General features: G+C 40.0%; 1 protein-coding gene across 1 annotated transcript in view; it reads right to left on the reverse strand.

Annotated features, from left to right (window-relative positions):
* The window catches only part of cntnap5a (contactin associated protein family member 5a), a 107,453-nt gene that overhangs the window by 36,488 nt on the left and 47,395 nt on the right, over positions 1–23,570 (reverse strand). The window contains exons 8-13 of the mRNA XM_034198009.1: positions 19,139–19,406; positions 12,343–12,486; positions 11,609–11,768; positions 7,791–7,897; positions 6,175–6,294; positions 2,296–2,496 (exon numbers count right to left, since the gene is read on the reverse strand). Coding sequence (XP_034053900.1) covers positions 2,296–2,496; positions 6,175–6,294; positions 7,791–7,897; positions 11,609–11,768; positions 12,343–12,486; positions 19,139–19,406 — 1,000 coding nt within the window. The remainder of the gene's footprint in view (positions 1–2,295; positions 2,497–6,174; positions 6,295–7,790; positions 7,898–11,608; positions 11,769–12,342; positions 12,487–19,138; positions 19,407–23,570) is intronic.

A 23,570-nucleotide genomic window follows, 5' to 3' on the forward strand; every position in this document is an offset into this window, starting at 1 on the left:
AGAAGTCTTTTCTAAACTCGCCAATCCAACATTTGGCTTTCTCATTCAGTTGGTGTCCTTTCCTAAGAACAACACTCAATCCTAGTTTGGTGTAAAAACCGAAATAGATGTATCAACTACTTAAGAATTGAACACCGAGAAGAAGGGTCATTAAAATGCTGTTGTGAATTTAACATCACTTGGAAAAAAACAATTGTTATCTCTTAGCGAACTGGGTTCATTATAATAATAATTTGTTTAATTATTTTTTTGTTAGCACTTTTACAGGTGCTCAAAGACGCTTTACAGATATAGTTAAAATAAAGGAACAATAAATACATATATAGTTAAAGTTAAAGTCAAATAATACAAAAACAATCACACATTAAAAGCCAGATTGAAGAGGTGAGTTTTTGTGAGTTTTTTGAAGGTGGTGAGGTCAGTGCAGTCTCTGATGGGTTGGGGGAGTGAGTTCCAGAGGGAGGGGGGCAGCGACGGAGAAGGCTCTGTCCCCCCAGGTCCGGTGATTGATGCGGGTGGGGATGGATAGGAGGTTGGCTTCTGATGAGCGGAGGCAGCGGGAAGGGGTGTGGTGGTGCAGCAGGTCCGTGCGGTAGGAGGGGGGGGCCTGGTTGTTGAGGGCTTTGTGAGTAATGAGGAGGACTTTGAAGTTGATTCTTTGACGGACGGGGAGCCAGTGGAGGTTCTGGAGGACGGGAGTGATGTGGTCTCGGGAGCGGGTGTGGAGAGGAGGCGGGCAGCAGAGTTCTGATATGTTGGAGTTTATTGAGGAGGTTGGATGGTATGCCGTAGAGGATGCTAATGCAGTAGTCGAGTCGTGATGTGATGAATGCATGAATCAGGGTTTCAGCAGCAGAGGAGGAGAGTGACGGGCGGAGACGGGTGTTAAATAAGGAAAGTGTGTAAACAAATGCAATTCAGACCAATGTTTGTATTACAATTCCATGAAATGACTGAACCTGTTAACTGACAGGAAAGACGGCAGAGAGGCGACATTTGGCTTGACTTCAGACCTGCTTTTCCTGCATAAACTCAGCAGGCGGATTCAATGCTGTTGTCGTTTCCCTTGTAAATTAGCATGCGAAGTACAATGTTGTCCAATCATTCATTTGAATATGCTGTATGTTTGATATCTACAGTGTTATTTGTAATGTCTACACGCTCAGGAAAGTGAAGCGTGAAGAGACATTTGACCTTCTTCCACGGGAGATTTGTGTGCCAAACTACAAAGGAAACCATCAAAAATGGTTTCTGAAATTGTTTGTGAAGCTATAAAACAGGCCGATTCCGTTTTCTCTTTGATGTCTAGTGTGATAATGAACTTGTTTGTTTGTACATGCATGGCACCCGGGGAATTGGGAATGGGGACATGCGGGACTTCATGAATGTTTCATGATTCAAGAGCAAATGTTTGGATGTTTGGGACACCGTAGGTGCCAAAGCAGTTCAAGATGAATTCACACGAAAAGATTGGAGTCGCTTCTCCAGTTATTGTGAAAATATAACAAGAGCGATGCAGAAGGCAGGGTGTCGAAGGCGCAGCAGCTCCCAATGTGACAAAGCAAAGACAGCCTGACTTTCAATTCACAATGTAACAACAAACCCCCCCGCTGATGCTGCAAAGTACAGAACAGTCAAGACACACAACTTCCACACTAAGGCCATGTTCAAATGAATGATAGAACCGAAAAAAAAGCAGATCCTTATTCATTCAAATGGGGTCAATCTGGCAACACAGAGGTACCTAGAGAAAGCTATGGCAATACAAAAGTTTTGTTTCACCAAAATACTTGCCTAACTTTTACAAAAAGAACATGCAAGGTTATCTGTCAAGGTGCTGCTCTGGCCAATGGGATACGTGCACGCTCACAACCCGGTGATATACTTTTAAACCCTAACACTTATTGCTACTGAAAAATGCCTGCCTTTTAGTATCATTCACCATTAAGGAATACGTTTTGCATTTGTAAAGAATTAATCTTTTGCACAATCTAGACTTCCCTTTTTATTTTAGTTTGAACAACCTACAGCTACATCTGTAGATCGCAATTTCTTAAACCAAAAGGACAACAACTAAATATCTTCTTCCTTTAATAGTATAAAAGAGAAAGTAACATAGCCCATCTGAAACACCTGAGTTAACTGTTAGCTTGTGTGCTAGCAGAGCGATATCTTCATTTGTAAACATCATGATCTGAATTTATATTGGCTTTAAATCTTTTTGTTGAATTTGTTGTTTTTGAACAATGATTTAATCACAGCTCATAAATTCTTCAGCAGGTATATATTACTCACCTTTTGTGTTAAAGAGGCGGGACTTCCTGCAGTTGTAAACCACTTCCTGCTGGCACTGCTCTGAGCCGGATACGATGGCACGGAGTTGATCAGCCGAGGCGCTGTAGTTGAACTTCATGATGTAGGGTTTGAGAAGAGAGGAGCCCTGGACTGTAACTGGAGCCGTGATGTTGTGCGTCAAAACCGTCCACACCTTCTCCTCTAAAAGAAAAATGAGCATCTGTTAGCAGGTTGCACTATGCTCAGCTTTTAAATCAAAACATGTTAATGGCTGTAACATCAGCTCACACCTTGGATTCTAAAAAGAGCGGCGTTAACATGAACCTAATAATCTTCCATCTGGTTAAACCCACTGCAATAAAACATGCTACTTTGTTAGCACTATTTCCTCATATGCCAACAGTTAAATGCTTTTTACTAGAGCAAATATCACAATGCCATTACCCATGCAGGGAAAATATATGATTTTAAATATATTTCCAAATTCAGTAAATTGCTAAAGTGCAACCGTCACTAAAAATGTTGATGAAAAGGGACAATTTAGCTTTTACATGGCAGACATTTTGATACAACTTAGTAGGGAAAGCACCGTTTTTATTGATTAACATTAATAGTAGGCACATTTGATTTAGACCCCTTGTTTTATTTCTTAATGGAAAACACTTAATAAGCCAGAGCCATAAATCATTTGATCAGTGGGTCCTAACAGTGTGTGATTTGATTTGTGTCATATTTGACTGTACACGTCAGCAGTTCATTAGTGAGTCATTTATTCTGAGTTTTTGGTTAAGCTATCAGTGTTTCTGTGACATTTCAGAAATCTTTGTAGCAGAATCACTGAACTCCTAATGAATGTATTTGCTCTCAAGCCACGATTGTATGACCTTTTGAACGTCAAACATTTTAGATATAGACCTTTCAGTTCCAAAGGACTCAATCTGAGCACAGCAGAATAATTACTAGTAATTATTTGCCATGTATAACAATTGAAAACGCAGAGAGTTTGTACAATAAAATCAGATCAGGAGTCCTACTTCCTTCTCGGCTCAGTTTCCATTATCTGGAATCCATGTTTACTCTGTCAGAGAGAAAATCCCCCTCCACTTTGTGAATATTCACATCAGGTTGTCAGGCTTAGAGCTATTTACATTTCTAATAGATTCCTTAATTGAGGTCAAGTAGAGGCATATCTGCTGCGGAACAATGCAGCTCTGCGAGGGGAGGACTGAAAACACAAAATGCCAGAACCAGACAGCGGGGAGGTGGCAGCGCTTCCCTCTGTAACCTCCCAGCTACATTAACCTTGCAAAGGACAAAGTGGCCGAGAAAGTAGTGACAGGCCGGTGATGAATGCTGTCTCCACAGTGTCAAAACTTCACTGAATGTGTTTTGTCCTACATGTCAGGAGGAGCGTGGATCAGGTTGTGTCCAGCTCGCTGTCTTTCAAATGTCACATCTCAGGTGACCGTTGGGTGAAAGGGAGCACATTGTGTATTCTTGCCTTCAAAAGATCAGAGTGATATGGAAATGTCTGACAGGATGACATGATGGAAAGTGAAAGATTCCATATTTAGACCAAAGACATACATCCAATACTGTAGTAATGCCAAATGACTAAATAATAATTATAATTAAATGTCAAGTGGAAATGTATGCATATTACAGTGAATTTAGTTAGATTGCCTCTTCACCCTTTAATATCCTTTTCTTTTAGCAAGTGGTCAATTATTTACCCTTGAGCGGCAAATAACATACAAAGAGATGATATTTCATAAGTCAAAAGTAATTGTTGATGTGGATACTCATCGTCCCAGCAGATGCATCTGTATAATGTTTGTGAAATCCAAATTTGCACCACAAGCAGACACAACATAAATCCAATCCAATTAACAGATTGCCGTTTAAATAAATGAAATTAATTTCCATGTTGGACTTTTTTCAGTGGCACTACCCTCTGTCCAAAATGTCCGTCAGCACGGACATGTTATCATAATTTAATGGCAGACCACCATGAAATGTACTGAGCAGATTAGTGTTCCCAGGGGGATTAACCCTTTTGCTTTAATGACCCTGCTCTCATGAGAATTGCTGCCTCTTAAGGCCACTAGTGGGGCTTTAGAGACGTAAGCCTGTTAAGTTGTGTCACATTTAAATTTGAGAAGCCATAACCTGAACATCATTATGATACTCAAAAAAGATGCTTCTAGTGGCCAACTGAATCAAGGGGTGCTAACTCTATTTGTTTGGGCACTAAAGCAGAATAAGAGAGTATTGACTAGTTATGTTTTCGCTAGAAGAGTGTTTATTCTTAAATAAGAGTTCAAGCCCCAATGACAAATTGAATTGCTATTGGTGTGTTTATACAGTTGGTCTTCATCCTAGCCTTTTAGAAACAACCAAGAGGAGTAAACATGATGAACCACGGGGAAATTAGACTCGGGTGACTTGGAGGACACAGCACTTTCTAATGGAGAGGTTTTCCAATGTGAGGTGGGCCATGGGGGCTCCAAAGAGTTTCAGGGGAGGCTCAGTGAATGGAAATTAATAAATATTACATTCGTTTTCAAATGAAGGTCACATTGAGTCACAGAATAGCATACAAATGCTTGATTGCGTCAATAAGATCACAAAGTCGTTTTGGGACAAATGTATTGGTGTCCCCATTTTCCCAGAAACTCAGACATTTTAATGTTTTTAGTGTATGTCAAACTATCATGTCTAATGTTGAATGCCCATGGGATCAACATACATCATTCTGGTCCCATTGGTACACAGGAATAAACACAAATCAATCAATCCAAGGGCGGTGCTTTTTCCAACTTTTCTCAGAAGGGAAAGCCACAGTCTCAGCCTTGGAAAATCCATGTTTTATTACATTATTTTCTCACCTGGCTTACAATAAATAACTGTAGGCACTTTCTGTGATGTTATTATTCAATTCGACTGCATGTAATGAAAAATGACAAACATATACTGACAGGATGAACAGAAGGCGTCTTGTACAGAAATACTCACTTATGGACCTGATGAAAATAAACCACTCTCGCATGCTGATATGCATACATGTAACCATAGTTACTAAAATATTTACATAAACATATACTTGGCTCATATGAATCAATTGAAGGTTTGCTTTCAGAAGAAATGTCTTTTCTACATCAACATGTGTCCCCTCTGTGGAAAGAGACTCTGAACGTTTCAGGAAAAAAGATTCTCTCTCTTTTTGTCCTGATCCATTTCTATAAAAACCTGTCTGAAAACAAGCTGATCAGATTGTGGACACTTTATGATGTCATAACGATTTGTTTGGCTTGTGTAACCATTAGCCAATCACCAACCAAGGTAACCCCCCCCCCCACCTTATCACCTGAATCTCCTCCTAGAGCACCATTGAGTTCTTTGTAACCAAATCTCTCTCAGAGGGGCGCGGGGAGGGGCTCCTTATTTTCATCTAAAGTAACAGACAGAGAATCAGCACTTTGGAAACAGGGCTGAAACAGAGGGGATTATGGGATGCTGCAATGATCTGTTTGGTATTTCAAGCCAAACACTTCTGAGTCTTGCTTTTCTATATATCTGAGACCTGTCATATATTGATGAAAAACAGTATAATAGGGGACCTTTAATGTTACAGTGTAACCACCTGGACTTTGACTAAAGCTATTGACTCCCCGCTGATATGTCCTGAACTCTCAGGGACTGCCCTGAGTGTCCGTAATGATTTCTTACTGGATCGTAAACTGTCGGATGGCCGTGGTGGGATGGATCGATGCAGTGTGAGCTCTAAGTGAGTGGACTCTTTACACCGAGCACTCTGCCAGTCCTCAGTGCAACTCAAAAAGGGTAAAGGTGACAACATGTGAATTACAATTATCTTACCTGTCATGTTGCAGTATACCTGTGTGGGCCCCAGGGGACCACTACCATCTGGATCAATGGAGTAGAAGCCGGAGGAGCTGCCAATCAGTTTGTAGGCCTCACAGGAGGACTCGTAGATGGCTGGGAGAAACAGAACAGGGACACAAATCAGTGTTTCCTCCAAGAATCAGCCCACGCTCCCAACAGCTTCCTCCTGAGTCATCTGACGACACAAAAACTATCTTTATTTATGATATTTTTAAGTTACTGTTGTCATACCTTAATAATCAGGGTGTTGGTGACTGATTGATTTCATGAACATCTACTTTGTGTGCTTTTTAGGCACATTTTACAACAGCCAAATAATCTTAATAACAGCCTGTTTAAATTAGTCTCCCCTCCAAACCTATAGTGAGGTCAAGACTTGAAGATGCATTTTGTTTTGTGTATTGTGTCTGAACTGTATGTTATTCTGTGTATGGTGATCTTTGTTTAATTTGCCGGTGCCAAAGACACATTTCCATTGTATGTACATCTGTAATATGAAAACAGCATTGGATACTATAGTTATGACTAGTCCAAGGCTTGCTCAACATGTATTTACTATAAAACTTGAGGTACATTCCCTGTCCTTTTCCTTCCATTTTAAAATGTAGAGGATTTGAACAGGATTTAACAGCAGAATACAATCTTCTTATTGCTCAAAGGGCATTAAAGTATCTGAAACCAATCACCAAAATGGCACAAGTGCAGCTTAACAGAGGTAATAACTGTAAGCTACTATATCTTGGATTTATTTTGTTTTTAGTTAAACCGACACAATTATTTAGAACTGAAGTGATTCCGGTAGCTAATAAGCTATGCTAACAAGTGGAGAATACAACAGTATAAAAATACACTATTATTACTTTCCTTACATTTCTGTTCTTGTATTTTTGTAATATTGCTCAGGCAAAATAAGAAACTACCCTCCAAACTTTACATGCAGAGTATCACTCTCTCAGTAAGTCAGCTGTCAATTGCTTAACTGTTTCCAATTTTTAAGTTTCCAGATATTAGCTTGAGGTCTAGAGAAAATGTAAATTGTATGTGCTTTTTTGGGAGACTTGATGAATGTTGTGTTGAAAAAGGCTTATTTCTAATCCAGCCGATACTCTTATCTGTCATGTTTGCTCCAATATGCAAAGAAAACTCTGTTTGCCTGCATATAAACAAGAAATCAAGATTCTGTGGCAGGGGAATTTCACACATAGTTTCGAACAGCTGTCGCCACTGCATATATCAAGCGGTGTTGCATAGCATCATACAATAAAAAAACACCCATGAGAGAAAAAACCCTTGAAGTCAAGTCAATCTAAAGTCAGCCATAAACTATTTCAGGATATAGCGGAAAAATATATTCTCAGAAATGTGAAAGTGAGAATAACAGCCGTGTTTGTAAGGTCACGTCACGTTGAGACGGGACCAGGTTCTGCTTTCCTCTGAGTTGCACAAATCGAAGACAAGTTATGAGCAAGACAGGTGTGTACTGAATCCAATGACACAGCTCAGTAGACCTAGAACATATGAGGGGGTGCAGAGGGCAACATGGCAGGTTGAGACGAAGAAATGAAAAAGTGCGAAGAAGAACTGCTTACAGTTGTGACAGGTGGCTCCGGAGTATCCAGTTCCTGAACAGTCGCAGGAGAAAGAGCTCCACGTCTGAGAGCAGCGGCCTCCGTGCTCACACAGGTTAGGAAGGCATCTGAAAAACACAACCGTGGCATATCAGGAGATCATTCTCATTACTTTCTTGAGGCATGGCAAGTTTATTTGTATAGAACATTTCAACACAAGGGAATTCAAAGTACTTTACAATACATTAAACGCATTAAAGAGGCCCTTTTATGCTTTTTGGAGTTGTCTCTTTCCTGTGTGATATATAGGTTTGTGTGCCTGCAAATGCTCAAATCCCCAAATGTCCCTCCAGAGGAAGTTTTTCTCCCACACACTAGCCTAAGGGGTGGGACATCTTAAATGTTTGACCAATCACAACAGAGCCGGCCAGCTAACCAATCAGAGCAGACTGGGCTCTGGTTTCAGACAGAGGGGGAAAAGAGGTGCTGCAGCTCAGGCAGTATGAGAACAATAAAGATATTTTTGAACATTAAAGCATGGAGACATGTCACAGTAGAAAATGTCACAATAAAAAAGGCAGCAGTCTCAACTTAAAAGAGAGTTTAAATCATAGGAGAGTCAAATGATCACATTTAAAAAGCTTGAAAGAGAAATAATTACCGTATTCATTTAAAATAGTGACTAATTACATCCCATTGGTATACTAATAGAATAACAACTGCAGCTCTAGTTAACTCATAATACATTTTTACTTTCAACCTGGCTGATTTTCCACTACTTTGATAATTTCACAACAAATATAGCTATTAGGAGCGAAAAAAAAAAAAACATAGCCATTTTTAGACGGCAAAATAAAAGATCACACAAACCTCCCAGGCATTTCTCACATTAGGCACTATAACGCTACTGCCTTTGTTAGTGTTTGCAAACATAATCTTTTATTTATCAGGTAAGAAAGACCCCTTCTCTCTTTTCTCTTTATTCTTTTGTAGGCAATTATGAACAAACGCTTTGAAACTCACCCCCAAAGACTAATTTGCAGTTTATTCATTAAAAATCCCAAAGAACTGTGAAATGACGGTGTCTCACACTGCGCCCCGTCTGGATTTGAAAAAGCTGACATGTCCCGGCGTTTTCTCTAAAAATAAAAGCATTACTGTCACCTTCAGACTTGAATGCCTGTTAATGGGATTTCGCTACAATGAGCGCTTCGCAGACATTTCAAACCGCACTCTTCTGATTAATAGTCCCTTCCTCGAGCCTCCTTCAGTTTCACATAATTGCCAGCCTTTCAAGCATGCATCTATAATTTCATACACTTTCATCTCTCACCTATTAACAGCAGCCGAGTGGGCCAGCCGCAACACGGATAAGGTTGCAGCCATTGGTTTAATTACCATCATGCTATTTTCTGATGGGTTCAAGGGTTCCCTTACAGGTCACAGAGTTACAGTAGCCAGCACACCTAAACACACACACTGACCACAAATAGAGCCTCTACGTTTAATTAGACACAGAGGAAGAGGAGATTAACTCGGATAAAAGTTAATTTTCTCAAACTCTGGGGTCATTGAATAAGCTGCAGTGAGTGAAATGAAGAGTTAACATCAATGCAATAAACATTAACCAAGCTGTACTGCAGCCTGTCATTTCCTCGCAGAGGATTATAGCACAGGGTGTGCAAATACATCGACTACACATCAAAAAGAAAAAGGTGGATGTGTCACCCACTCACATATTTCATTTTCTTTGGTGCTGAATATAAATGTACTGCATAATGCACAAATTGTTCATTTGCAGGGAAAAACACATACAATACTTTCTGCAGTCAGGGTACATTTAAAAAAAAAATGTACATTTCAATTTCGGTATTTGTAATCAATATTTGAAAAGACTGGATGTAATGCAAAAGCTGCCATATGTTATGACAAACCTACAAAGAATGATAAATCACAACTGCATCCCTACATAGCTCATTCCAATGGTAACAGAAAGCACTTTTGGTAAAAAAATAAAATACTCTGATAAACCCATTGTACGCGTCCTGCCGACCAACAAACAACCTACAACCAATGTTAGCATGTAGCTGGTAAGAAAAGTATCATATTAAGCAGATAAAGCTGCTATGAATGCTGCTGCAACTCAACAAATTCCCAAATTGGGATCAATGAAGTCTTATCTTATCTAAAGAGCTATATATTAAGCTCATGAATTGGAGGAGACCAAACATGAGCTAAAGGGTCAGTGGATTGGCGCTGGATTGGTTTGTGTCTGCGTGATGTGTAAACATAGGCAAGTATTTTCTAACATGTTTGCAAAAGCACCACTAAAAAAAAATCTTGTTGAGCTCCCCCCAAAAATCATTAGCAAACAATCCTTATAACAGGTTAATATAGGCAACTGTTAGTGGCATCATGTTTGCTCTAACTTATCATAATGGGGAAAATGCTGATTGTAAAAGCTGCAGAAAAATGACAGCATCAATCAGCTTTAGATTGGTTCCTATATGACTTTAGGATGCAACGTTACTTGCAGTGGGATAGCAACCTCCCCTTAAACAATTACAGTCCTGGATATACCCACTGTCTACCAAACAGCACTATGCTAAAAGTCAATAAACAATATAGCGTGCAGGCGCTATCCCCAGGTAGCGGAACAGCCTGGTAATGATCACTGAGCTAACTCCACCTTGCTAAAGAACCCTGTCAGTCGATCAGAGGGCCATAAAACCTGCTTCCTAATAATATTACCGCGTGTCTTACTCTCCCTTTACTACAGCACTGAGGTCAGGTTTCTGGTTCTTTGGGACTCATTGTTTCTTGATCTGGAGTGTAGCGTTGGCTGCTAGCGGGTAAAAATCAATGGCCAGAAAATATATTATTAACATATCAATTGCACAAGAACATTGGAAATGCAGTGTTATCGGTGCGTTGAGTCTTTGCCCTTGCACACTGCTTACATTTTTGGCACAACTCATATAATAATTTCATATAAGTGATAAGATATGTATGGGAATTTTCTGAAGCTTGTTTTCAGGTTCTTCTGCCCCCTAGTGGCCTAAAAATGACAGATAGGGGCGTCGCTTTAAATCTTTTCTATACATTAGGGAATGTTAGTATCATTGGTTTCAGTTCAAAAATAAGAAGCACTCATTGTTGCAAAAGAGGCATGCATCTCAGCTTGGGTAATGGAAACATATCACTTGATCTTCCTGTCATTTCCTAGAGTGCATCCCTTTTCCTACTGAAACAACAGCCTGGCAGCGCTGTGGTGTTTGCATATCGTCTGACAGCGAACAATCTGGACTAGAAAGCAGGTACTTTCACAAAGGAGAGATTCTCCTCGGGGCAAACACAGGGAAGAACTGCAGTTTTCAATTTTATCTCTTTCTTATAAATGTTTCCAAACCACATGCATTCATCGAGCTTGTTGGTCTGCCAATCCCATTCAGAGGGCCCACAGCTGTGCAGGGTAATGAGGGATAGGGGTGGAGGGGGGGGGACGCCACACAGGACAGCAGGGAGCAGCTTGTTAGCATAGTCCTCTACCAGAGAAGGTGTTGGCGAGTTTCTGTTGCAATTTAATTGGATGATCCTGTCAGTGGGTTTTTCTTTATAGGACAAGATGTCAGTGACTTTCGGTGAGTTCTGCAGACAACAGACTGCCATCTCAAAATTAACAATGTGGGCATGAATAAGTCTCTGCTGCCAGCTTGGATAATGTTTTACAGATTGTGACGTTTGATACATCCTGACCGTGCACTGTCAAGTTTTTCTCAAACATCTGTTTAATAACTCTGCCCCAATTAAATAAAAAGCGCACATTCAAACTGTTTTACCTGTCTCGTATGTTGCAGGTGTCGAACTGAAGCTCGTTATAATTTCCCAGCAACCCTTGCTGTACATGATTGAGATATATCGGTTGGCTGTTGATGAATATAAGCCGCACACACCCCTGGAAGTCCGGAGTCACGTACTGGCAGTCCAAGGTGGGGCAACCTGGATTAAAATAACACATATGATGCAACGTGTTAGTGTAGAAGCAGAGGTGGAAGAAGTACTCAGATATTTCTTTAAGTTAGAGTAGAAAAACCAGTGTAGAAATACAATTAACACTCTGGCGTTCAACATTTTACTTGAGTAAAAGTAACTCAAAGTTCTAATTTTGCAACATTTTGGAATAATATACATTATATCACTGAGTTTTAATTAAAATTCATTCAAATCATTTTGCTGTCTGTGAAGCTACGTTTAATTACTTGTATACTGCTTGATTACTTAAGTCACAACAATGCATCATATCTCATTAGTTGCTTTAATTAATATACTCATAATAGGAACCTGTGAATTAAGTAACAAATACATGCAGTGAGAAGACAAGGTGTACCTTTAAATTATAGTTTAGTAGTTGTATTAAAACAGTATAAAATGGAAATGTACAGTTCTTGAGTACTTCCCACCACTGTGTAGAAGCAGTATGCATCTTACAAGAAATATTCCGTTTTTTAATGTGTTAAAGGAGAACGAATACTGGTATATTAATACTGCAAACACATCTTGAGAGTCCACCAACCTCCAAAGTAGAAGTTGCCTCTCGACTCGAGTTGTTCCCACAGTTCAATGGCGGAGGACGGCTCACTATCCACAGTCAGGGCGATCTGCAGATTCCTCGTGTTGAGACTCACTGAGTGCCACAGACCGTCATTGACTCTGTGACCTGAAGAAGAACATTTCACATTGAGTCTAAGTGAAATGGCAGTTTAATGGGCTGTAGCAGGGAAAGAGATATTGTGTCTATTTCCCTGAAGACCTGGAGGCTGCTAAAAAAACTCAACCACAGCATTCTGATTCATCTGAGTGTGATGGAGTGAGTCGTAGTGTTTTCTCAGCAACAACCCATGTTAGCAGGGCAGCACACAACAATGGCCACAGGAGAGCGGGACAGTTTATTAATAATTACACCTGGGTTCATTTCTATAATAGCTGCAATCAAATCCCCTAGTTTCCTCTCAACACTGTTACTTCCTCTGCACACTCGTTTTTACTTCACAGGAGACAGGCCGAACACTTTCACGCCTCCTCCATCACTCCGAGCCTCAAAACTAAAATACCATACTCCTCCGCTCTGTCACTTGTCAACAAGATTCTTGCTGCATATTTGATCAGTTGGATAAGATTAAAGTGCAAATGAGGAGGAAACACATTTTTAAAGTTTATTTTGGGGTATTTCATGCCTTGGTTTGTTAGTGATAGTGAAGAGGGACAGGACGTGTGCAGAAATGAAAGGAAAGACAGTGAGGCCTGTGAGGGTATTTCCTGACAGGTGTATAACACAACTAGAGCTGCACTCACACGTTTTACTTCACTCCAGTGTTGTGACAGCTGTAATAATGAGTTATTTCACAGAGAATGATAAAACACCTATAATGAGGATCTGAAGACTTCCTCTACCACTGATTACAGCCAACAACTAGAATGATGCTGCTGAGGTTGTTTTACGACACATTTCCATTAAGTACAGTTAGTGTACCGTCTGTTCTCATGTTTTAAATGTGAGATCAATCCCTTTTAACCCCTGACTTCCCAATCATATTCCCCCCTGATGCTTACAGTATAAGGCCAATGTCTTTTTCTGCTAGTCTAAAAAGAAAGTGACACAACTGGGTTAAATCTTCATTAGAAAATCGGCTCTTTATCCAACTTCTTCTCATTACATCCAATAATTCGACTTGTTCTAGGATAGCCAAAATGTTATCTTGGCTTATTTAAACAATTGTCTGTTGACAACCGTATGAAGTCTTTACAAATGATAAAACTAGGGCTGGGGGAGAATTTAATATGATGAATGAATTAATGTTGTATTTCAATATCACAATTTATTAAGATATTGAGATAAATAACCAAAATTGATAACAACAAGCACATGTTTACTCAAATGTGTCAGAAACTCCGATGTGAAATAGGGAATATAATGTTATGTTTGCAAAAACCTAAAATAATAATAATATAAATATTTATTTATTTAAACTGTGTTTTTAATGTTGCACTAAAGCTCTAAATAAAATAAGAAAATACATTTACTGATGTTCTAGTTTTTAATTCGAATAGGAATATAACAAATACCATGTGGTCTTTTGATGTAGACAATACAGAATTACTTATGACATGTATCACTTCTGATAAGAAATGACCTATATCTTGATAGAAGTTATTGGCCGTATCACACACAGCCCTATAAAACCCATAGAGATGATAATCAGCCAAATCAGCTTAATCAACAAACCTTTTATCTTTAATAGACAGAGACAGCTCATCTCACAGAGTGGCAGTTTTCTGGAGGACAACGCACACAATGGCCGAATGAAATTACTGAACCACACCTTCAGAATGTGTTAGTCCCACACTGAATTAGCATCCAGATTGAGCCGTGCTGCGGTTTGGGAGATCAGAGGGGACGAGACGGTCATGCAGAGTGCACACTGGGAGTTATTTGAGTTAGTCTGAAATCAGATGGGTCCAGTCTCTGGGGAAACATTCTGAATTTCACTCACTACCCAATGATGCCTGTCGCATCCAGAACACCTTTTATCCCAGAAGACTGTGAGTGCCGTGGGTGTTTCTTTCTTCACTCCATTGACTGTTTCATGGAAGGAGCAGTGTAGAGGGACTGCAGGGGAGTATCAGTGGGAGTCTCCTCCTCACAGGAGACTGTTTCAGCTCATATATATCTCATGATCTCCTTGCTGTCCTGCTGTTGACCAAGACTTAAGTGTCAAAGTGCTATCTGACACAGATCTAATGTGTTTTTGTTTCACAGCTGTAACCTGATGAAAAATAAAATATTTGCCTATTTGCTGCCTCCAGGAAATACACAGTGTCGCACTCCAGGAAATACACAGTATCATCATGTCATGTGACAGCTTCACACATTACTGCACTTTGTTAAAGGGGCCCTTTTATGCTTTTGAGGTTCTCTTTCCTGTAGCATATAATATAGGTTTTTGTGTATGTAAAAAAAGTTCCCTCCAGAGAGTTTCTCTCACACACTGCAAGAAACGCCTCGATTGGACTTTTTTTTACATCTATAACATAATGACATCACTATGTACAGTAACACTCACACTTCTATTGGCTAGTTCTTCAACACATTGTTACATGATAGGCTTAGGGGCGGGACATCTCTAAGCGTTTGATCAATCACAACAGAGCCGTCCAGCTAACCAATCAGAGCAGACTGGGCTCTGGTTTCAGACAGAGGGTGAAAAGAGGTGCTGCAGCACAGGCAGTGTGAGAACAATAAAGATATTTTTGAACAATAAAGATATTTTTGAACATTAAAGCGTGGAGACATGTCACAGTAGAGACATTAAATACAATTATGAATCTGAAAATGTGCATAATAGTGCCCCTTTAAATCCTTGAAAACTCCAACTTGCAGTAGATGCATATTGTGGCGATTGAAACAATGTTGGATGTTGCTATGCAGACATTTGTGTGTCTCCTGGTTTGACTGCAAGATGTTTCCTTGCCTGAAAATTAAGATTATAATGTTACGGCACATCATTTCTGGCTGTAGAGAGGAAGATACAGATCAATATTCTTCCCACATTAGAGCTCTTGTGCACTTAGCTCAAGTACAGCATTTTTATCAACCAGGGCCAATTGCATTTTACCCTAAGCAATTGTATTGTGTATTCGTCAAACCGGAAAAAGAAAAGTTTTCTAAACACTGATGTGATGTTTCCAATAACACGGAACAGAAAAGCAGGTTACATTTAGATTATTATTTTTTGCCACTTCGGCGATCCCTGCAGCTTGGTTTAATGATCGCACTGAGACACCTCTGCTTCTCCACATTGACATTGCTATGAGGTATGTGATACCTTGTACTTGGGAAAGGGGGGGGGTGAGAATGTTTTATAATCTATGATTGTTTTAATTAAATTCCTAAGTGCAAGATTGACTACTTCCCGTCTTTTCTGGATGTTAACAGAGCTTGGAAAGTGTACAGAAATACATCACAGGTGCAGACATTTCTGCCAACTAATGATGATTTTGCAGGTGAAGAAGATACAGCGGCAGAGGATCCAAACGCTAGCAACAGACAACCCTTTTAACTTAAAATAACCCGAGCCATGCACAGCACGCTCATGTTTTCTGACCCTGACGATCTTTTCGCACCACAGGAACAATACAGAATTACCAGTTTTCTCTGCTGCTTAGCATATCTTTCATAGAGAAGCTCAAGTACCATGTACCCTTTGAGTATTGCTTTGGGATCCTAATTAAATTAAACAACATACCCCCCATGTCTGTGATTCATGTAGCACATTCACACAGGATACATCTGCGTTTTAATCACATTTACAGACTAGATCTCAGGGATTATCCCTCAGTACGCTTAACATTTTTCAGCCCTCTGTGCTGAGTGGCTAGATGAGCCCCCCCCGAATCTGTAATCATGATGCTATCAGAGCTCTGGCTCAATAAGAATGTTAGCTCTGACCTTCAAATCCACCCACGGAGGAAAGAGAAAAGTGGATAAATATATAAATAGATACATAACCCAACTTTCTAAGAAGTCAATTCCCATCAAACTCAGACTGCCTCTTTGCTTCTGGTAAATGAATATGCAGAGAAACTTTAAACATTATTATTACAAACAACAAGATGACTCTAGGTCAAACGCCTCCTGTGCTGCAGCTCTGAGGGTGTTACTCCCACGTGCAGATAAGTAATTAAATACAGCTTGAGGTAAATTATATAAAAGGGAATATCGCCCCTCAGCTGTGGTTTTCTTTTCCATCTATATTTCCCTGCAGCCCGCCATCTGCTGAAAGCCTGGCTTCCCCAAACAATCAGTTATCCGAGTTGTATTTGCTAAGATTGTGATTTATTTTTGTCGTTTTCTGAGGACAAAGGCGTTAAAAGTAAGTCGGAGGAAATGACTTGTGTAAGTCCAATACATTCTGTCTCAGCATCGTGGATTTGGACGGCGCTGTCTTTCATTATATGTCTCAAAAGAGTGAAGCTCACAAACAAGCAGCCAGGCGGAGTTTGTGGAGTCCATACAGCAAACAGGGGTCAGCATGCGGAGGTGGATGTTCGTATCTCAAGTTCCCCACAAGTAAGACGAAGGAAAATGTCCGGAGTATTCATCTCTAAGGTCAATTTTAAGGATATAGGTTATAGGTTATGAGAATATTACATTACAGCACATACAATAGGTTCCAAAGCTATTGATCCCCGTGACTGCAAGGACTTTTATTACACATTTTAACTTGTGGTTATATAAATAAATGTTTCTAATATGGTGCAGTTGCACAAAACCTTAGTTCCACCTGGGATTTATACAGAATTTGGATTGATTGATAATTAAGGTGTCATTTAAAAAGTCCCAGTATGTTTCAGTTAGGGTAATTAATTTCATAGATGAGTTAAAAAGATGAATACTGTAGCGGTGGGGGAGGTTTAAGATCACATTTCTAGTAGAAGTGATTTTGTTTCAGTAGCGAGTCGCGCTCAAATTAAAGCTTCTTTTTTTTCCGGGAGCAGGAGCCAGTCAGTGGAGCGTGAGAGTGTGTCTGATAAAAACCATCTCAGTGACGAAGCAATTCTGGAAGGTGTTATGCTAATCTTCCAGTAAGGGTTATTTAGAAGAAAAGATACCAGGTAGTATCACGTGTCTCTTGAGGAGAAGGCCACCCAACCCTTTCATACAAAATACAGTGATGTGTACCGTAGAGATGAAAGGAATACATCTAAAAGGTAGAGTTTCAGACGGGTCCAGAGGTTTAAACATGTATGATGCATAATATAAGACATGAAAACTGGCTCAACATTCATTCGATTTGTACTCTGTGTATTCCTCACAAGGTTTTTTAATTAAGGCAGAACACAAAGTCAGAGCTTCACTTCAAAAAGACCCTGTGGAGATTTCTTCTGAACAAACAAAAGGTTGTGTTTACACTCAGTGGTAGTAAAACATAAAGTGTATATCCTAGAGCTTTACGAAATGTGATGAGTGCTCCGTGCATTAATGTTTACATCAATATTTTTACAAGTCTGTGGTTTTTCTTCTACCAAGCCTTTTTTGACACTTTTGGGTGTGACATGTGGGTGTTTGAGCCAGCTGTTCCCACGAGTATAGTGTGAAACCCTGCTGATGAGCAACACTAACAAAATAGACCCAATTATAAAAACCAAGCTCCTAGATCAAAAGTAGAAAAAGATCCAGAGGGCATCTTCAAGCCAAACAATTACTGTGATTGTCTCATACTACTGCCAAAAGTTCACCCTTTAATATTTAAAAGCACATTTTGGAGATCGTGTCGTAAACTATTCCTTCAAAAACCAACAACTCCATTGGAAAGGAAATATTATGTAGATATGATATTTTGATGTTTGTGAGTGTAAATTAAAGGGTACCTATACAAAATCCACTTTTTCACGTCTTCTATACATCACCATGTGTCCCGCCGACAACTGCGCCGAGCACTTGACTTTATGCAGGAAGCCAGACAGTGGGACATTGTACGAGAAGTCAGCACACTCAGCACGGATAGTGCGCGCAACATGATCGCAGCGTCCAGGCAGCTCCCGTTCGAGCATATGCCTTGAGTTGCACATAGCTCGAACGAACGCACGCACGCACGAACGCACGCACGAACGCACGCACACACGCACACACACACACACACACACACACACACACACACACACACACACACACACACACACACACACACACACACACACACACACACGCACACACACACACACACACACACACACACACACACACTTTGTATTGTGTTCTTGTATGAGAGAGGTTCCAGGTTGAATTGAGGCGAATATTTGTAATGTTCAGAGGTTGTTGTGTTTAATATTCATGAGAATATTTGTCATTGTTCAAATGATAATAAACATTTGCATAAAGCATATTTGTCCACTCATATGTTGATAAGAGTATTAAAAACTTGAAAAATATTCCTCTAAGGTACATTTAGAACAGATAAAAAATGTGTGATTAATTTGCGATTAATCGCGATTAACTATTTTAATCGACTGACAGCCCTAGTTCTTTTTAACCAAATATCTCTCAGAGGGGCGTGGGGAGGGGCTCCTTATTTTCATCTAAAGTAACAGACAGAGAATCAGCACTTTTGAAACAGGGCTGAAACAGAGGGGATTATGGGATGCTGCAATGATCTGTTTGGTGTTTGGAGCCAAACACTTCCGATACATGTTTTGTATATATCTGAGACCTATAATATATTGATGAAAAACACTATAATAGGGGACCTTTAAGTTCTTACAAGCACTGTTATTGTAGTGTTTCTGTGTGTGTGTGTGGCCTGTGCTCTCACCAGCGGAGACCTGTGATTTGGGTCTTCCCGGGCTGTGGAGGGTCAGCAGCAGCCGGCTGTTGCTGATCTGCAGCTCCAGCCTGTGGGGCTCGGGGTTCAGCTGCACCGAGAGCAGCAGCCCGTCCGGGTTCCACGTCCTGAACTGGAAGCGGACGGAAAAACCTCCGCTGGCAGACGCCGCTGACGGGAGTGACAGGAAGCTGCTGCTGGAGCTCAGGAAGGTGCAGGCCACCAGCTGGGGCTGCGAACACGAGAAGGTCACGTTGCCCTGGAGGACAACAAAAAAAAGCCAAGGGCAGACATTAACACAAATCTTCAACTGCATGTTCGGGTGATTTGGTCTCACGGGAAAGCTCATTGTGACATATGGATATAACATATTGTTGATATGCACTAAAAGGGAACAGATGGTTAAAGAATCATGAGCAATCATAAGTTGAAACCCAAAGCCAAAATATTCAAATGTAACCTTCAACAAGATAAACTTAATTATTCGTCGTCATTTTTTTAAGTTTATCATCGGCAGCAATTTATACTCCTTCAGTTAAAATATTTCAAATGAAAATGATTCAACACAGCTGGCAGAATATAATATTGTACGGTAAACATGATGGTTGAATGAATAGTTTGACATTTTGGGAACTATGCTTATCTGTTTCTTGCCTATAGTATTATATGGGAATATTGTTATCAATTTTACGGAGCCCTGGAGGGTTCATAGAGAGAAAAATAAATAAAACGTGGCCACGTTTTACTTTCTCGTGCGCACGCTTTAGTAACTCATGCGCCGCACGCTTTAGTAACTCGTGCGCACGCTTTAGTAACTCGTGCGCACGAGTTACTAAAGCGTGCGCACGAGTTACTAAATCGTGGCCTCATTTTGTGTGTGTGTGCGTGTGCTGTTCGTGGTCATTTGAAAACAAATGCCGGTGGTGTCGGATACACACGAACACGCACACAGAGCGGAGCTGAGCACGCACACACACACACACACACACACACACACACACACACACACACACACACACACACACACACACACACACACACACACACACACACACATCATGCGCCCCGGTGACAGGACATCTCCTTCATAAAGCGAGGGGGAATACTCTGGTAGTTCGATGTGTGTATAGGTGTGTGTGGTTAAGCGTAGCAGCCTCGATCTCTATTCAGCGGTTCTAATGAAGGGAAACGCAGTGAAGTAAACAGTAAAAGGCACAGCTCTTTGCAGCTGGTGCTGCTCTTCTCAGATTCTGCTGAGTTACACGTTACTGCCTCCAGTGCCCTGTACGACGAAGCCAGTTCAACAGACCCTGGACCTGAATATGTTCAATTTACCCGGCTTAACTGACCCTAACAAACGCGATGTCGATAAGCGGTCCTACGAAGCTGGTTATCAACTCAGTAAATCAACCAGGGTTTCTCTGTCCGGCTGAGAGCGCGCTCAGGTGAAAGGGACGGGGTTAGCAACATTTGACCAATCACAAACATGGAGACGCGTGCTGACAGCGCAGCGTCATACTTCATGAATGAATAGTGTAAATAGCCAATCCTGCTTCGTAGTACAGGCCACTGGTGCCGCTGAGATTTCATAAAGTGAAGGAGGTTTTCCTTCTATAAAACAGCTGTGGGCAGCAGATACTGTGAGTCACGGACAGGAATCCCTCAATTTAAATAAAACGAGGCCACACTTTATTAACTCGTGCGCACGCTTTAGTAACTCGTGCGCACGCTTTAGTAACTCGTGCGCACGCTTTAGTAACTCGTGCGCACGCTTTAGTAACTCGTGCGCACGAGTTACTAAAGCGTGCGCACGAGAAAGTAAAACGTGGGCACGTTTTATTTATTTTTCTCTCTATGAACCCTCCAGGGCTCCGTACAATTTCATGTGTCTCATCTGTTATATATATAGATATATATCTATATATATATATATATATATATTATGTCACAGACAACATATAATGTGTTAGCATAGTGTTAAAAGGTATGTGGATTTTAAACCAAGGCTAGCTGTTTCCACTCGTTCCCTCTGTATGATAAGCTAAGCTAACCGGCTGCTGGCTCTATTTGAACATCAAAGGAAATATGGGAATTTCCACACACCCTTTTCACCTCTGCATTGATTTATTGGAGTTGACGTTGAGGTGAAAAGACCTTTCTCAAGACATAATTAATCATAAAGTGACACCCAGTGCATAACCCGCTTCCTACAAAACACATTTAACAGACAAGGACTACTGACAGTGGACCACTACAACAAACTAATGTAGGAAACCAGCATTATGGGAAAATACCATTTGCTCTAAAATAAACATTATGTTGTCAATGCATCATGAGGACAAACATAAACCCAAAAATATTTTTAACATTAACGTTAAACTTACTTACTGGCATGTCTTGCAAGCTAGGGCACCCAATCAATCAATAGTGGGTGGTAGTTTTTAAATTGCACTCTTGATCTCCTTATAAGGATTACTTTATTTTTCAATGTCTATGATATTACAACAGGAAGTCAAATTATCTGCAGAGGTCTCCACCTTTCCAATAAAAATGGACTCGGTGAGTAAAGCTGGTAAAAACACTGAATGAAGAAACGTTTACTTTTAAAATCAGCAGTTTTAAGGTGAGCTACTGCCTTAAGGCTTAGTTTGCTCAGCTTATTCCCTATGAAAAATTAAGATCCAGCCGCTGATGAATACAATCTTTCCGTCTAGTAAAAAAAAAGTAGTTATATACAACCATGTTCTAAAGAAAATTGGGTAAAATATGGCCTAAGACGGAATGAAAGTCAATTTATGATAACCATGACATTGACAAGTCTGCTCTGTTACCTTGATTCTAATTTTCTCTCCATTGGAAAATTGCTGGTTAGATTTGAATTGGCATTTAATTACAGAATTAAACATCACAAACTAACATAGGCAAAAATAGTTTTTAGACATTCGTTTTTTGGTACTGTTATTTCTTTAATTTGCCTATTATGTAAACAAAAGTAAACAGAACACATAAGGAAATATGTCTTTTGCATCTGCGTCCGTCTCGTTCAAAATAAGACTTCCCGAAACGACATTTACCAAACAATTTATCAATCTATTCTATTTTATCAATCAAACTTGATAGGCTGCATTTAGGTGTTTTTAATTGGGGTCCCCTAGGGATAGATTATATTGGTATAAGCACTAATTAATATAAAATAAAACAACGATACGAGTTTATGAGAAATAAATTAGTTGAAAAAGTCTGGAACTAAATTGGAACCATAGAATAAATCACACTGACCCTGGTTTTCTATAGATAAGTGTTACATTAATGATAGCTGTGTTGGAGATGTGTCCACGATCAGACACTCAAAGTCTCCCTCAGCTGTCAGCAACATCACATCCATAATTTACAGGAAGAGTAGAAGGCCACACGACTTGCTTTGTCTCCTTTGTGGTGCAGCAAATCAATTACGTGTAATTATAGCTTTATATTTACCATCCAGAAAGAAGAGTTTTATCAATCTTCTAAACCTGTGCCACCAAAATGTTGAAATCCAATAAAAGCGTTTAAAGTAATTAGAAACCATTTTCTTGTCATTTTGCACTTTAAAGTATTTAATAAAGATTAATATCCCCTGCTATAGTCCATGTGGTGCAAAGGTTGTCTAAACTCCAAAGTATGACAATAACAACCTTTGAATTTAATTTAATTGAAGTAGAAATTGTGGAAACGCATAGATCCAAGATTAATTCATGACATTTATTTCCTCCAAAAGCAATATGTTAAATCATCCAAGATAAAAAGCCTTTAAGGTCACAGTTTTCAGTGTAATTGTGTGTGGTGCAGAGGTCGTGTTAGGTGGATTCAGACATGTCTGCTAAGGTCAGAGTCCTATTAGTCCCGGTGCCTGCAGGGCAGCACACAGCAATCACAGCTCTTTTACTCTCAATCCGATTCCCTCCCATCAACCTGAGGGAGATAGTCCCATTGAAATTCCATTACAGCTTTCATCATGACAGCCTCACTGCTTCTGTTGTCAGTAAAGGCTTTTTAACGCAGCAATCAGACTTTAAAGGCAGAGGGGTGTCTCAGACGAGATGTGGCGTGTGGATCTCCGGCCGACCTGTCTGATTTGTGAGGGGGGATGGACTCTTCAAATGAATCCATTCACACACTTGAGTTAATGATATACAGTAGTAGTTATTCTCACAATGGATGTCATGATTGTTTCTTAATGCTTTTCTACCCTTACAATTTCTGACCAGAATAAAATCAGACTAATCAAATGTAGCCAAAATCATCAGAGCCATTTTATTCTAGACAAAAACTTCTCTATAGCTATTGGATGGATTGAAGTCAACTAATGTCCCTGTATAACAAATATATCAGAAAGACTTCCTCTGACTCTTCCTCTAGCAGCAACATGAAGTGAATATCTCTT

This window comes from Gymnodraco acuticeps, unplaced genomic scaffold, assembly GCF_902827175.1.
Source record: "Gymnodraco acuticeps unplaced genomic scaffold, fGymAcu1.1, whole genome shotgun sequence".
NCBI lineage: Eukaryota > Metazoa > Chordata > Actinopteri > Perciformes > Bathydraconidae > Gymnodraco > Gymnodraco acuticeps.